The sequence below is a fragment of the Desmodus rotundus genome, chromosome 5, assembly GCF_022682495.2.
Source record: "Desmodus rotundus isolate HL8 chromosome 5, HLdesRot8A.1, whole genome shotgun sequence".
Taxonomy (NCBI): Eukaryota; Metazoa; Chordata; class Mammalia; order Chiroptera; family Phyllostomidae; genus Desmodus; species Desmodus rotundus.
Window position 1 is genome coordinate 49,017,351 of NC_071391.1, and position 13,778 is coordinate 49,031,128.

At 37.7% G+C, this 13,778-nt stretch overlaps 1 protein-coding gene and 1 pseudogene across 5 annotated transcripts in view; one reads left to right on the plus strand and one right to left on the minus strand.

The window, feature by feature from the left end:
• Positions 1-13,778, plus strand: part of UVRAG (UV radiation resistance associated) — a 279,747-nt gene that overhangs the window by 125,248 nt on the left and 140,721 nt on the right. For all 5 annotated transcript variants that reach the window (XM_045181850.3, XM_053924302.2, XM_024572534.3 and 2 more), the window contains one exon: positions 8,052-8,178. In XM_045181850.3, coding sequence (XP_045037785.2) covers positions 8,052-8,178 — 127 coding nt within the window. The remainder of the gene's footprint in view (positions 1-8,051; positions 8,179-13,778) is intronic.
• On the minus strand, positions 1,196-2,861 carry LOC112315833 (protein FAM204A pseudogene; annotated as a pseudogene).

The following is a 13,778-nucleotide window of genomic DNA, read 5'->3' on the forward strand; positions in this document are numbered from 1 at the left end:
ACTCATCTTTTACCTACCTCCCCTTTTAAAGTCCCTGGCAACCATTGATCTTTTTACTGTCTCCATAGTCTTGCCTTTTCCAGAATGTCATATCATTGGAATTACACATACAGTATATCGCTTTTTCAGATTGGCCTCTTTTATTTAGCGATATGCAATTAAATTTCCTTCGTATCTTCCACCACTCATCCTTTTTATTGAGAACACTGAAGAATACTACATTGTTCAGGTATAACGCAGTTTGTTTATCTGTTGACCTGTCGAAGTACATCTTGGTTGCTTCCAAATTTTGGCAATTATGAGTGAAGCTGCTGTAGAGGTTCATGTGTAACCTCTACATGATATAAGTGTTAACTCATCTGGGTAAATATCTAGAGGGCAATTGTTGGATCATACCGTAAGCCTGTATTTAGTTTTATAATAAACTGTCAGTTTTCTGAATTGACTGAACACGTTGTGAATTGCTGCTAACAATGAATGAAAATTTCTTTTGCTCCATATCCTTGCCAGCACTTGGTATTGTCAGTGTTTGGGATTTTTAGTAATTTAATAGGCGTGTAGTAGTATCGAATTGTTGTTTTAATTTGCAATTCCCGGATGACATATGATGTTGAATATCTTTGCATATGCTTATTTTTCATTTGCATATTTGTTTTGGTGAGGTGACAGTTCAGAACTTTTGCCCATTTTTTAATTGGGTTTTATTGTCGAGTTTTTAGAATTCTTTATATATTTTGGGATACCATTTCTTTATCAGATAAGTGGTTTTCAAATATTTTTTCCCTGCTTGTAGCTTGTCTTTATTCTCTTGATAGTGACTTTTATAGTGCCTAAGTTTTTTAAAAAATTCTGTCCTTTTTTAAATTATAATATTTTAAGGTACACTAAAATTAACCATTTGCTTTTATTATGTGATTGTGAAGTATCAACTCTACTGCTTCCAATAAAGAACCAATAATTAGTTTTATAACATTAAGATAAAGTCATTTATAAAGACAGTATCAACCAAGACTTCCTTACACTTGTGACTAATCCATTGTAAACTAGTGCCGATCTGAAAGACACGATTCCAGAGTAAGTGCAGACTGAGTACAGGTTTTAAAAAGTACAAGGAGCTCATTGGCTATGCTATACCAAATGGATGAAAACTAAAAGGGATTTTATACTGTAAGTCTCTATAAATAAATAAATAACATCCTATCTTTTCCCTGTATATATGCTTATTCCTTGTACAAATAACAGAACACTCCATTCCATTCACTTCACTAGGACGAACTCTTCAGAAAAAGATTGAAAAGATTCGATACTCAACTCCCAGATTTTATGCTTATTTTTTCTACTACTGTCAATTTCCTGACATAGTTAACATAAGCAGGAATATTTTTTCAGTCAGTTTAGCAGTTGAATACTCAAGTAAAAAGTCAAGAAAAGATACACAGTCTTGAAGAACTCTGGCAAATCACATATATCCCAGTTGCTTTTGGTTTCCCATCTCTTCTTTGCTTTACATCCCTATGCAAATTTCATCTTTTTTTGGAGCAGTCTGTGAACTTTCGGCTTCCATTTTTGGCTTTTACAAAGTTATGGCAGGCGATTGCTTTGGCAGTTTTTACACCAGTCTTTTGGATAGCTAGCTGGTTGCTGAGTTCTTCAACCTTCTCAATATTCCCCTCTTCCACAGCCTGGTCTATGCTTCTCAGTTTGTTTGTTTTTTTCTTTTCTTTTTAACAGCAGGTTCAAACTGTCATTGACTCTAAAATGCTGAGTAAGTTCTTTCCACTGGGTTTTACTTGAGGACTGTTCACTATGAGATTCTTCTTCATTCTTCAGTTTACCTTTTCTGGAGCATTTTCTTTTCCCTTCTGAATTTTGAAGTTCAGGTTTTCTGTTTGGGGTGTTTTTATGCACTTCTTGAAACTTATTCCACATATATAAGGAAATTCCAGAAGGATACTTTTCATATGCATTTATCTGTTCCTCTGCTTCAGCTTTTGGTCCATCTCTAGGGAAATCTGAGATCTCTCTTTTTGTAATGGTTCCATCTTCTTTATCTTTCTGTAATTAAGTCCAGAGTTCTCTAATGTGTCTTCATCTTCAGAATGAAACTCAACTGAAATTTCATTTGGGCCAGGAGGTAGCAGCCCGCTCCCCTTCTTTTCTTTGGTCAGGAACCGCTGCCTGGAAGCCATCTGAAGTATAGATAAGAGTATAAGTTTTCATTCGAATGAAGTCCATCATATCAGGTTCTCCTGTCATGGATCATACCTTTGGTGTTGTATGTAAAAAGTCATCTCCAAGCCCAGGTCACCTAGCGTTTCTCTAATGTTATCTTCTAGGAGTTTTATAATAATTTTTTATTTTACATTTAGGTCTGTGATCCATTTTGAGGTAATTTTTATGAAAGGTGAAAGGTCTGTATCTAAATTTTTTGTTTTGTTTTGCATGTGGCTGTCCAGTGGTTATAGCACCATTCGAGGAAAAGGCTGTCTTTTCTCCATTGAATTGCTTTTGTTCCTTTGTCAAAGATTAGTTGACCGTATTTTATGTGTATCTATTTCTGGACTCTATTTTGTTCATTGACTCATTTTTGTACATACCACATTGTGGTGATTGCCGTAGTTTTATAGTAGGTCTTGACATTGGATGGTGACAGTCTTCTGATTTTATTCTCCTTCGGTATTGAGTCGGCTCTTCTGGGCTTTTTGTTTTCTTTTTCATTTTGTCTTGTTTTTTGCCTTCCTCTATAAACTTTAGGATCAGTTTGTTGATATCCACAAAAAAATTTTGTTGGTATTTCACTGAATCTTTAGATCAAGTTGGGAAGATTTGACATCTTGATAGTATTGTTTTCCTGTTCATGAACGTAGGCAATCTCTCTATTTATTTGAATCTCCTTTGATTTCTTTTATCACAGTTTTGTAGTTTTCCTCATATATTTTTTTAGGTTTATACCAATGTACTTCATTTTTTTAATACAACGTAACTGATGTGTTATTAATTTCAAATTTCAATTGTTTCTTGCTGTTATGTAAGAAAGCAATTTAAAAAAAGAAAGAAAACAATTGACTTTTGTGTGTTAACCTTGTGTTAGTTCCAGTAGGTTTTTCTCTTTCCCTCCCCCCCTTCCTTTTCTCTTCCACCTTCTCATGTGCTGAGAGTTTTTAATTTTTAATCATAAATGGGTGTTGAAATTTGTCAAATACTGTTTCAGCATCTATTGATATGATTATGTGGTTTTTATTCTGTAGCCTGGTTCATGTGGTGAATTTCATTAATTGATTATTGAATGTCAAACTTGCCTTGCATACCTGGAATAAACTTCATTTGGACATGGTATGTGATGCTTATACATTGTTGGATTTGATTTGCTAGTATTTTGTGGAAGAATTTACTTCTGTATTCATATGAGATGTTGGTCTATAATTTTCCTTTCTAATTAGGCCTTTTTCTTGTATTGGTGTTAGGGTGATGCTGGCCTCGTAGAATGAGTCAGGAAGTTCTTCTATATTTTGGAAGAGATTTTAATGAACTAGCATTATTTCTTTTTTTTTTTAAGTATATCTTATTGATTATAGTATTACAACCATCCCAATTTTCCCTTTTCCCCCCCTCTGCCTGGTTCCCCCTTCCCTGCAGTGATCCCCCCCTTAGGTCATGTCCATGGGTTGTGCATGTAAGTTCTTTGGCTTCTCCATTGCCTATACTGTTCTTAACATCCCCTTGTCTATTCTGTACGTAATTATGCTTCTAAATCCCTGTAGCTTTCCCCCCATCCTCCCCGTTTTCCTTCCCAGATGATAACACTCCAAATGGTCTCCATATGTCTGATTCTATTCCTATTCTAGTTGTTTGCATAGTTTGTTTTTGTTTTTTAGATTCAGTTGTTGATAGTTGTGAGTTTGTTGTCATTTTAATGTTCATAGTTTTTATCTTTTTCCTAAATAAGTCCCTTTGACATTTCATATAATAAGGGTGTGGTGATGATGAACTCTTTTAGCTTTACCTTGTCTGGGAAGCACTTCATCTGCCCTTCACTTCTAAACAATAGCTTTGGTGGATAGAGTTATCTAGGTTGTAGGTCCTTGCTTTTCATCACTTTGAATGCTTCTTGCCAGTCCTTTCTTGCTTGCAAAGTTTCTTTTGAGAAGTCAGCTGATAGTCTTATGGGAACTCCTTTGTAGATAACTCTCTGCCTTTCTCTTGTTGCTTTTAAGATTCTCTATATTTAATCATTTGCATTTTAATTATGATGTATCTTAGTGTGGTTCACTTTGGATCCAACTTGTTTGGGACTCTCTGTGCTTCCTGGACTTGTATGTCTATTTCCCTTGCCAAATTAGGGAAGTTTTCTTTCATTATTTTTTCAAATAAGGTTTCAATTTCTTGTTCTTCCTCTTATCCTTCTGGCACCCCTGTGATTCAGATATTGGCCCTTTTGGAGATGTCCCAGAGTCTTCTTAAACTCTCTTCATTTTTTTAAATTCTTGTTTCTCCATTTTTTTCTGGTTGTATATTATTTCTTTCTTAAATCCCAAATCATTGATTTGAATCCCAGCTTCCTTCCCTTCACTATTTGTTTCCTGTGAATTTTTCTGCATTTCCTTAGTAGGACCTTCATTTCTTCTGCCATATTTAATGAGATCTTTGAGCATTCTGACCATCAGTGTTTTGAACTCTGCATCTGATAGGTTGGCTATCTCTGCATCACTTAGTTCTTTTTCTGGGGTCCTGTTCTTTCATCTGGGCCATATTTCTTTGTCTCCTGATTTTGGTAGCCTCCCTGTGTCTGTGTACTAGGTGGAGCTGCTTTGGTTCTGTTTTAGGGTACCTGTTAAGCCGTGTGGGGCAGACCCTTGGATATTCACCTAGGCAGGGCAACCGTGACTCTGTATGTTTGGAAGGGGTCAAAGAGGGGACAGTGCCTCTGCTGGCTGCCTTCTGGGGGCTTGCCTGACCCTCGCCCCATTTCTAGTCACTTCATCCACTTCCTGCACGCAACTGGTGTCCCTCTAGCCGCTGTCCTGGTTGTGCTTCCCAGGTGGGTGGGCAGGTTTGCGTGCTTTTATTTTTTTTCCCCGTTTAGGTTTTATTTATTTATTTTTAGAGCAGGGAAGGGAGGGAGAAAGAGAGGGAGAAAAACATTATTGTATGTTTGCCTCTCGAGTGCCCCCTACTGGGGACCAGGCCTGCAACCCAGGCTTGTGCCCTGACTGGGCATGGAACTGCGACCCTTTGGTTCTCAGGTGGACACTCCACTGAGCCACAGCAGCCAGGGCAGGTTCGTGTGTGTTTGGGGCTCTCCTGAGAAACTGGCAGTTTCTTCCACCACCCCAACCCTCACTGGGCTTACAGGCAGGATTTAATGAGGCTTTCGTTTTCCCCTGGCACTGGGCAGTTGGCCTGCGGCTGGGCTTGCTTGCTCACCCGGTGATTTTTATCCACATGTGAATGTGGGGCTGCACATTCTACAGGTGCCGCCGCCTCACGGCCTCCCCGCCCCCGCTCCCCGCCACACCCAGCCCTCTCTGCCCGGACACCCCGTCCCAGCCCCTCCTGCCCTTCTGGGTGAATATAGCTCCTTTAAATCCTTGGTAGACTTCTCTATCGTTCTGGGTGTTTTTCTGGGTGATTTTCTGGCAATTCTGGGTGTTTTTGTTTTTCAGTTGTGTTCCTTCTTATGGTATGCCATGAGGTGAGTAGTGTCTACTTATGCCTCCTCCATCTTGAGGGGAAACTCCTAAAGAACTAGCATTATTCTTACTTAAATATTTGCTAAAATTCACCTGTGAAACCTTCTGGGCCTAGGGCTTTCTGTTTGGAAAGAATGTTTTATATATATATATATATATATATATATATATATATATATATGCCCCCCCCCCCCCCCCGATTATCTGTTTTACCTAGAGTGAGTTTTGGTAGATTGTCCTTAAGGCAGTTGGTCCATTTAATCTAAGTTATCAGATTTGTGGACATAGAGTTATTTATAATATTCTTTATTTTTTAAGGGCCATGGGATTCACTGTAATGTCCCCTTTTCATTCCTTATATTAGTACCTTATGTCTTCTCTTTTTTTTATTTGGTTATCCTGGCTAGAGTTTCATCAGTTTTATTGACCTTTTAAAACAAACAAACTAACTAACAGCCTTTATTTATTTTGTTATTTATTTTGTTTTTTTCTCCACTTGAATTACTCTGTTTGGGGTTCACTAACTTCTTGAATCTTTAGATTTATTTCTTTTGCCTAACTTGGGAAGTTTCAACCATTATTTTAATGAGTGCTTTTTCATTCCTGCCCTCTCTCTTTTTCCTCCCAGTACCTGATGATACAAATGTTAGATCTTTGGGTGTAGTTCCACAGATCCTGAGACTCTGTTCATTTTTTACTGTCTGTTTTCTCTGTTGTTTACACCAAAATTAGACAGTTTCTATTCTATCTTTCAGCTTAAAGATTCTTTTTTCCATTTCTTACATTCTGCTCTTGAGCTCATTCACTGAGTTTTTTATTCCAGTTATTGTTTATTCTACACTTTCTATTTGGTTCTTTTTTTATGTCTTATATTTCTTTCTTTTTTTTTTTTTTTTTTTTTTTACTGACACTTTCTATTTCTTTGCCAGGATGTTCTTTTTTTCTAGTTTTTTCAAACATGTTCTTAATTGCTATTGAAGCATTTTTATGATGGCTGCTTTCAGGCGTTTGTCAGAAAATCTTAACATTCTGTCATCTCATTGTTGGCATCTATTCATATCCTTTTGTATTTACTTTGATGTCTTCCTGGTTTTAGGTATAAGTAATTTTTTATTGAAACCTATACATTTTGGGTATAATATTATGAGTCTCTGGATCTTACTTAAACCTTCTGTTTTACCTGGCTTCCTTTGACACCTCTCTCTCTCTCTCTCTCTCTCTCTCTCTCTAGCAGGGGGAGGGAAAGGTGGCATTTGATTACTGCCAGGTCAGTGTAGAAGCCCAGGTTCCCAAACTGCTTCCTTTGTACTCACTACTGCTGGCTAGCTGTGGGAGTTCCAGCTGTCCACTAGGCCTCGCTGGTGCTTACCTCTGGGAGGCGTTGGAGTGCCTTGATACTGTTCCTGCCATGGCCTCCACTGATATCATGAGGGATAGAGTGGCCTATCCGTGTCCCTCAGTAGTGAGATTTTGACTGACTACTAGGCCTTTTCTGATATCACCCAGCAGGGAAGGAGAGGGTTCTCTTGTCATTGCTGCAAGTCTAGGTTCCACCGGTGGTGTCTGCTGACACCATGGGGGCTTGGTTGCTTACCACGTGGCAGGGATGAAAGCCCAGGTCTGTACTTGGCCTTCTACACTAGAGCATCTTGGTTCAATTTGACAAGGATGGAAATCTACCCTTCGTTACTGTGGATTTGCCTCTTCTGGACATTATTTCATATAAATGGAATCTGTGGTCTTCTTCAACTGGCTTTTGTCAGTTAGCATAATGTCTTCAGTGTTGTGGCATATGTCAGTACTTCATTTCTTCTTATTGCCCAATAATATTCCATTGCATAGATATGGCACGTTTTACTTCTCGGTCAGATGATGGACATCGGGACTGATCCCACTGTCGGGCTATTATGACTGATGCTGCTGTGAACATTCATATTCAGGTTTTTGCATAGACATGTTTCGGATTGTCTTGGGTATACACACCTAGAAGTGGGATTGTTGGCTTCCATGGTAACTCTTTTCTTAACATTCGAGAACTCCATTTCTGTTCTGTTATTCTTTTTTATCTTCTGTATTGTGAAGTTAGGAATGAGGCCTGAGATATTGTGTGGTCTCTTTTGGGTTCTTAGAAAGAACTGTCCCCAGGCTTTAGGTTTATTTTTTCTCTTATTCTTTGCTTACATCTGTACTCTTACCATCGAAATTATAGGAACTCATAATTAAGTTACTCAACACATGTTTAAGTTAGATGAGTATTAAAGCGCTTTAAACCATTGTTCATTATGAAACGTTATGCATGCATAATTATTCATCGTCATGATTTTTATATTCATAAATTTACCTGTGCTTTTAATTACTTAGAAAAAAGAAAGTGAGTGCCTGCAATTAAAAATTTTGGTGCTTCGAAATGAACTGGAAAGACAAAAGAAAGCTCTGGGACGGGAGGTGGCGTTGCTGCATAAGCAGCAAATTGCACTGCAGGACAAAGGTAAGTAAGAACGCCTTACAAGTCGTCTAACCTCCATATTACTTCTCCTTCCTTCTGCCCGGGCTCAAGTAGTCATCTTTGTACAAATATGCTGGTATAACTTAAAAATTGTTGAAGTATTTTGAAGTCGATTCACACAGAAAAACGTACGAATATATGCACACACACTATATTTCAAATTTCAGAGCGAGTACACCTGTATAAGCAGAACCTTGATCAAGAAGCAGAGCGTCACCAGGACCCCGGATCTCAGAAGCTTCCTCATGATCCCTTCCACTCTGTACATCTCTAGCAGACTAACTGCTGCCTGACTATACCAAAGATCGTTGGGTTGTTGTCTTTCTGTAAAGACGTTATTTACTTATTTTTAGAGAGAGGGAGAGGGAGGGAAGAAACATTGACACACAAGAGAAACATTGATCTCCTGCTTCTTGCAAGCCACCAGCTGGGGGCCTGGCCTGCAACCCAGGCACGTGCCCTGAGCAGAATTGAACCAGCAACTCCCTGGTTCGCAGGAAGATGTTCAGTCCACTGAGCCACACCAGTCAGGGCCAGATTGGTTTTGCCTAATTTTGAGCTTTGTACAAGTAGAATCATATAATATATACATTTCATGTGCTGGCTTTAGTTCAACATTTGTTTGTAAAATTCATCCTTACCCGCATGTAATGTAGTTTTAGTTTATTCTTACTGCCAATAGTATTCCATTGTATGAATATGAATTTCTTCTTGCTTTTGGCATTTTAGTCATTTCTAGTGTAGGACTAGTGCAGATATTGCTTCATCAATGTTATCGTTCATATTTCTTTATGAAGTTTTTTTTCTTCTTCTTTTTTTTAAATTTCTGTTATAAATCTAGGAGCAGCATTACACAGTCATGGGATATGCGTATCTTCAGCTTTCACAAATTGTGTCCAAGGCTTTCCAAAGTGGTTTTGCCAATTTACCTCCTGTCCATCCAGCAGGGTATCGGGTCTTTTGTCCTCCTTGCCAGTGTTTGGTACTTCCTGACTTTTGTATTTTAGCCTTTCTGTTAAGTATGTTGTGGTATCTCCTTGCAGTTTGAATTTGAATTTCCCTGAAGACTAATGAAGTTGAACACTATTTCATATGTTTCTTGCTGATTGGGGTCTACTCCTTTGTGAAGTACCTGAAGTCTTTTTCCCATATTTTTATTGGCTTGACAGTTTTTTTGATAGGAGTTCTTCATATATAATGGATATGGCTTTGTTTGAATATGCATTAGACATATATTCTCCCATTCTGTTGCTTGCTAGTTCATTCTTTAATGATACCTTTACATGAACTGAAGTTCCATTATATCAGATATTTAAAAAAATATTTAAGACTTTTTGTGACCATTTTAGGAAATAGGAAATCGTTGCCTATTTTAACGTCATGAAGATGTTCCTCTGTGGTTTCTCTTAAGTGCTTTACTATTGTACTTCTTACCTTTATATTTATAATTTATCAGGGATTGATTTTGTGTGTGTGATGTAAAGTAAGAGTCAGGATTCATTTTCGTTCGCACGGATAGTCAGTTGACCCAGCGCTGTTTATGAAAGACTTCCTTTCTCCACTGCACTGCAGTTTCTCTTTTGTCGTAAGTCAGGTGACCGTACACTCGCGTGTCTGCTGCAGGATCCTCTGTTCTGGTCCATTGACCTATTTTTCTATTCTTTTGCCATTATCTCAGTGTTTTAATTTTTCTCATGTTATAATTGGTCTTGCTATCAAAGTTCTGCTTAGTTTTTCTTCGAGATCACCTTCATTATTTTTGTGCTGTTGCATTTTCATATGAACTTCTTGCAGGAAAGAAAATCCTGCTAGGATTTTCAGTGGGACTACGTTTAGGATGTTTATCGGTACAGTTGGGGGATAATGGACGTCTGCAGTGCATCTTCCCAAACGAGGGCGTGGTATATGCCTTTGTAGGTTGATTGAATTTCTTCCTTTTGATGTTCCATGATGCTGTGGGAAACATCTTCACATTTTATTTTCTACTTGTTGATATTTAGAATTACAACTGATTTTTTTCAACGGTATTGATTTTCATTATATGTGCAAAGACAAATTAGCAGTTGCTAATATTAGGGTCATGGCCCTATAGCTTCAGCTCTAACTCTGATTATTTAGTTACTTACATTGTAAGTCAATTATATTTATAAATAAATCTAATATTTAATGAATCTTGAGCCAAGTTAAAATATTTTAAAAGCACTTGAGTCCCTGGTATTGGTACGGTGAGGGAGAAAAGTGTATTTTTTACTTTGCAGCTTTGATGTAGTGAGTGTGCTAGCCAGTAGTGAAATGATTTGCTAATATGAATGTTACTAGTGACTTCTTACATATTAAGACTTTTCTTTGGCACTTGGTGCTCATCTAGGCGCTTGGTTCTTAGCCCAAGAGTTAAGATACAAAGTCAGTAATATATGATATTTAATCTGTGCTACTGGTTTTCCTGAATGACCATAAAGGAATTACTTAGCTTCTGCATCTTTTTTACACATCTGTGCAGGAAGGATAGCTAGCAGCTCATAATATTGCCATAGGGATTAATTTGTGTAAACATTTGGGAAGAAACCAGGTGCCTGTTATATATTTTATATTTTTGTTTATAAAAATTATTGCAGTGGGATGATTTATTGGAAAGAGCAAAGAAGATCATTTTTATCCATGCTGCTGAGTGGCCACATAACTCCAAGGGCCTCATTAGTCCATAACCATTAAGTTCCCATTCCCATCCTCAGAGGCATTGGCTCTCAACTTCTGGTCTACAGCAACTTCCAGCTGGGTCCATGAGCTGATCTTTTCAGTATTAATGTTTATTAATGTATATATTTTCATTTCTGGTAGATACTAGTAGTTTAACTTATGATCTTTCATAAAAATTTGATTTCCCCTCATTAGTGTCTTAAGCTGGATAACCTTTCTACTGAGTAATTGTATGTTGGTTTACAGGGTCTTGTGCCCTAACTTCACCCTGCAATCTTTAAGAAGCAGCAACACTCTATCTAAATTAGTTTGCTTGAAACTTGGTTTAGAAAACGGTATGAAACACTGATCCTGAGGAAATATGTTTAGTAGAACCTAAATAAATGTTATAAATGTTGATAAAATTTGAGAACTCAGTGGTGCCTGCAGAGTGATATTAACTGTATAAAAGCAGAATTCCCTAATCTTGGTAGGAAGAAGCTACTTTTTAATGCAGTTAGTGTCTTCACAGTAACAATAACATAGGTAGTGCTTTATAGTTAGAAGGTGCTTACACACAGATCCTCATAGTTGATCCTTAAAGCATTCCCGAAAGCTAAGTGTGGCAAATATACTACTACCTTCGCATCACCTGTGAGATGCCGAGAAGGTGAGCGGCCGGCTACGGACACACAGTCAGAAACACAGTTGAGAGGTAGACCCAGACTTTTTGTCTCCAAGTTCTATACTTTTCTCACTGTTTTGTACTATTTAAAACTTTGCAAAATACATTTATTTGGATCTTGCATAAATCCTATGAAGCAGATAACTTATCGAGATCCTGTAATATGCTAGATATTTCACTTAAGGTATATCATTTAATTCTTAAGACAGTCCTAGAGAGAATAATTTTTACCTCCTTTTTCCTGGGGTAAAAGAACTGGGACTCGGACATCTCCCAGTGTCACACAAATAAGTAACAGATCCAAATTCAGGTTTAGGTTTCTTTGATGCCAAAGCCTGTCTTGTTTCTACTAATAAAATATCATTATTCCTTTCTCGAGTGTGTGTCCAACATACAAACTGATGGTTCGCGAGTTTTCCATTTGGTCTGCGGACTTACAGATGGAGGACTGTTCTGTTCTGTTTGTTTTTATTAACAGGATGCGTGAGGTGGATTTTCTTCAATAATTTCTTTGATTAGGGTTCATCTTGGTTAAGAGATGGGAATCAAAGACGTGCCATCCTCTCAGTCTGCCCTTAGACAAGTCATTCAGCTTTTTTGGACATAGTTCCTCTTCACAAACCAAACAAAAGTTTGAATGTTATAGTCAAGATTTCCTGCAGCTCTTTCAGTTTGAGTTGTCTCAGGAGGATACGGGCAGAAAGATGGGGATCAGTTCACCTTTTTTACGAATCTCTTTATTTCTCAAAGTTTTATAACAACGATATACTTCCCATCAATGAAAGATGGAAAAACATTCTCTGAACCAAGTGTGTCTATAAATGCCATTTGTTAACTGAAAAGGCTTTTGATGGGATCCGCCCCTCGGAGTTCTGTAACTAGCTTTATTCAGCTCCTGTTTTACAGATTCTTTCATTTGTTTTGGTAACCAAGCGCAAAAACAAATACATTGCTTTAGTGACATTGTGTGTAAAAGATGTAAGATTTCATTGCTCAGATTTGGAGAAAGAAATTCCTCTTGGTAATTCCAGTGAATGAAAAGTTTTGATTTTTTTATTGCTGAAATCAAATGTTTTATATGATGTTCCCAGCACTTATGATTTCTTTTTGTCATTTTATAATAAAGTTTAGTAATTAAGGTCAGCTATGTATCTAGTTTGTTCTATTTGATTAGCTTCTGTCTTGGTCAATAAATATTGTGTTCTTTTAGTCTGCCTCTCAAATAAAAGATGAATCACACAGTATATTTACATCGGTACTTAAAGTTTCTGTCAAAAGTCCTAGACTTTTATTTGAAGTTATAAAGATATTTTATTTAGTATTATATAGTAACTTTCTTCTTTTAGGTCCTAAGGTCACAAATTGAAAAAATTACATCTCACAGATTTTACAATTCAAGATATACTTATTTGAAATGATGGTAAAATTTAAATTTTATTAGTCTGTGTGTGTGTTCTGCGTTTTTATAGCCATCTGACAGCAGTTCCTAAACAGACTTCCTTCGAAATTATTACTATCTGTCTTCCAGCCGTTTTTGGGCCTGAGGACAGTTTTCCCCTGGAATTTGCGCTATTAAGGTTTCCTTACTTCCAGCTGTTGGCATTGTGTGCAGCTGGTGAAAGGCAGGAAAAGCCGGACAAGTTGGTGGTTGTGAGAGTAAATTTGGGTCCTAAGTAAGCCTCAGATTTTCTCAGAATGACTCATTTTTTATATATTTGTGATGATTTATTCCAGTAAAATCTTGATTGGGTTGTTGCAAAGTCAAACTGTCATATTTTAATCTCCCTCTTTTGCAATGGAAGGTGTACATGTGTATAAGTAAGACACCTAACAGAATTTTACTTTGGTTTGTCAGCACGTTTTTCTCTTCTTACCCCCCCCCCCAAATATTGCAAGTGACATTTGCAAAAAACGCATTTACAATCAGAGGGTTCAACGTAGGAGTAAAAAGAGATCACTGGGCATGTAAAGGAAGTGGGAAGAGCATCGAGTATGTGTGCATGTGCGCGTGCCTTCATCAGCCCTTTTACCCGTCACTTATGGAACAGCCACAAACAACCGGGCACCGTGTGGGAGGTCAGGAACAGAATGACAGGTGCGATGACTACAGGACAGAGATACGCAGAGGGCGCTGTAGGAACCCAGGAGATGAGCGTCGGAAAATCCGAGTGCCCGGTGAAGGAGGTGACGGGCTGAGTCTGGAAGAATATGTAGTAGATGG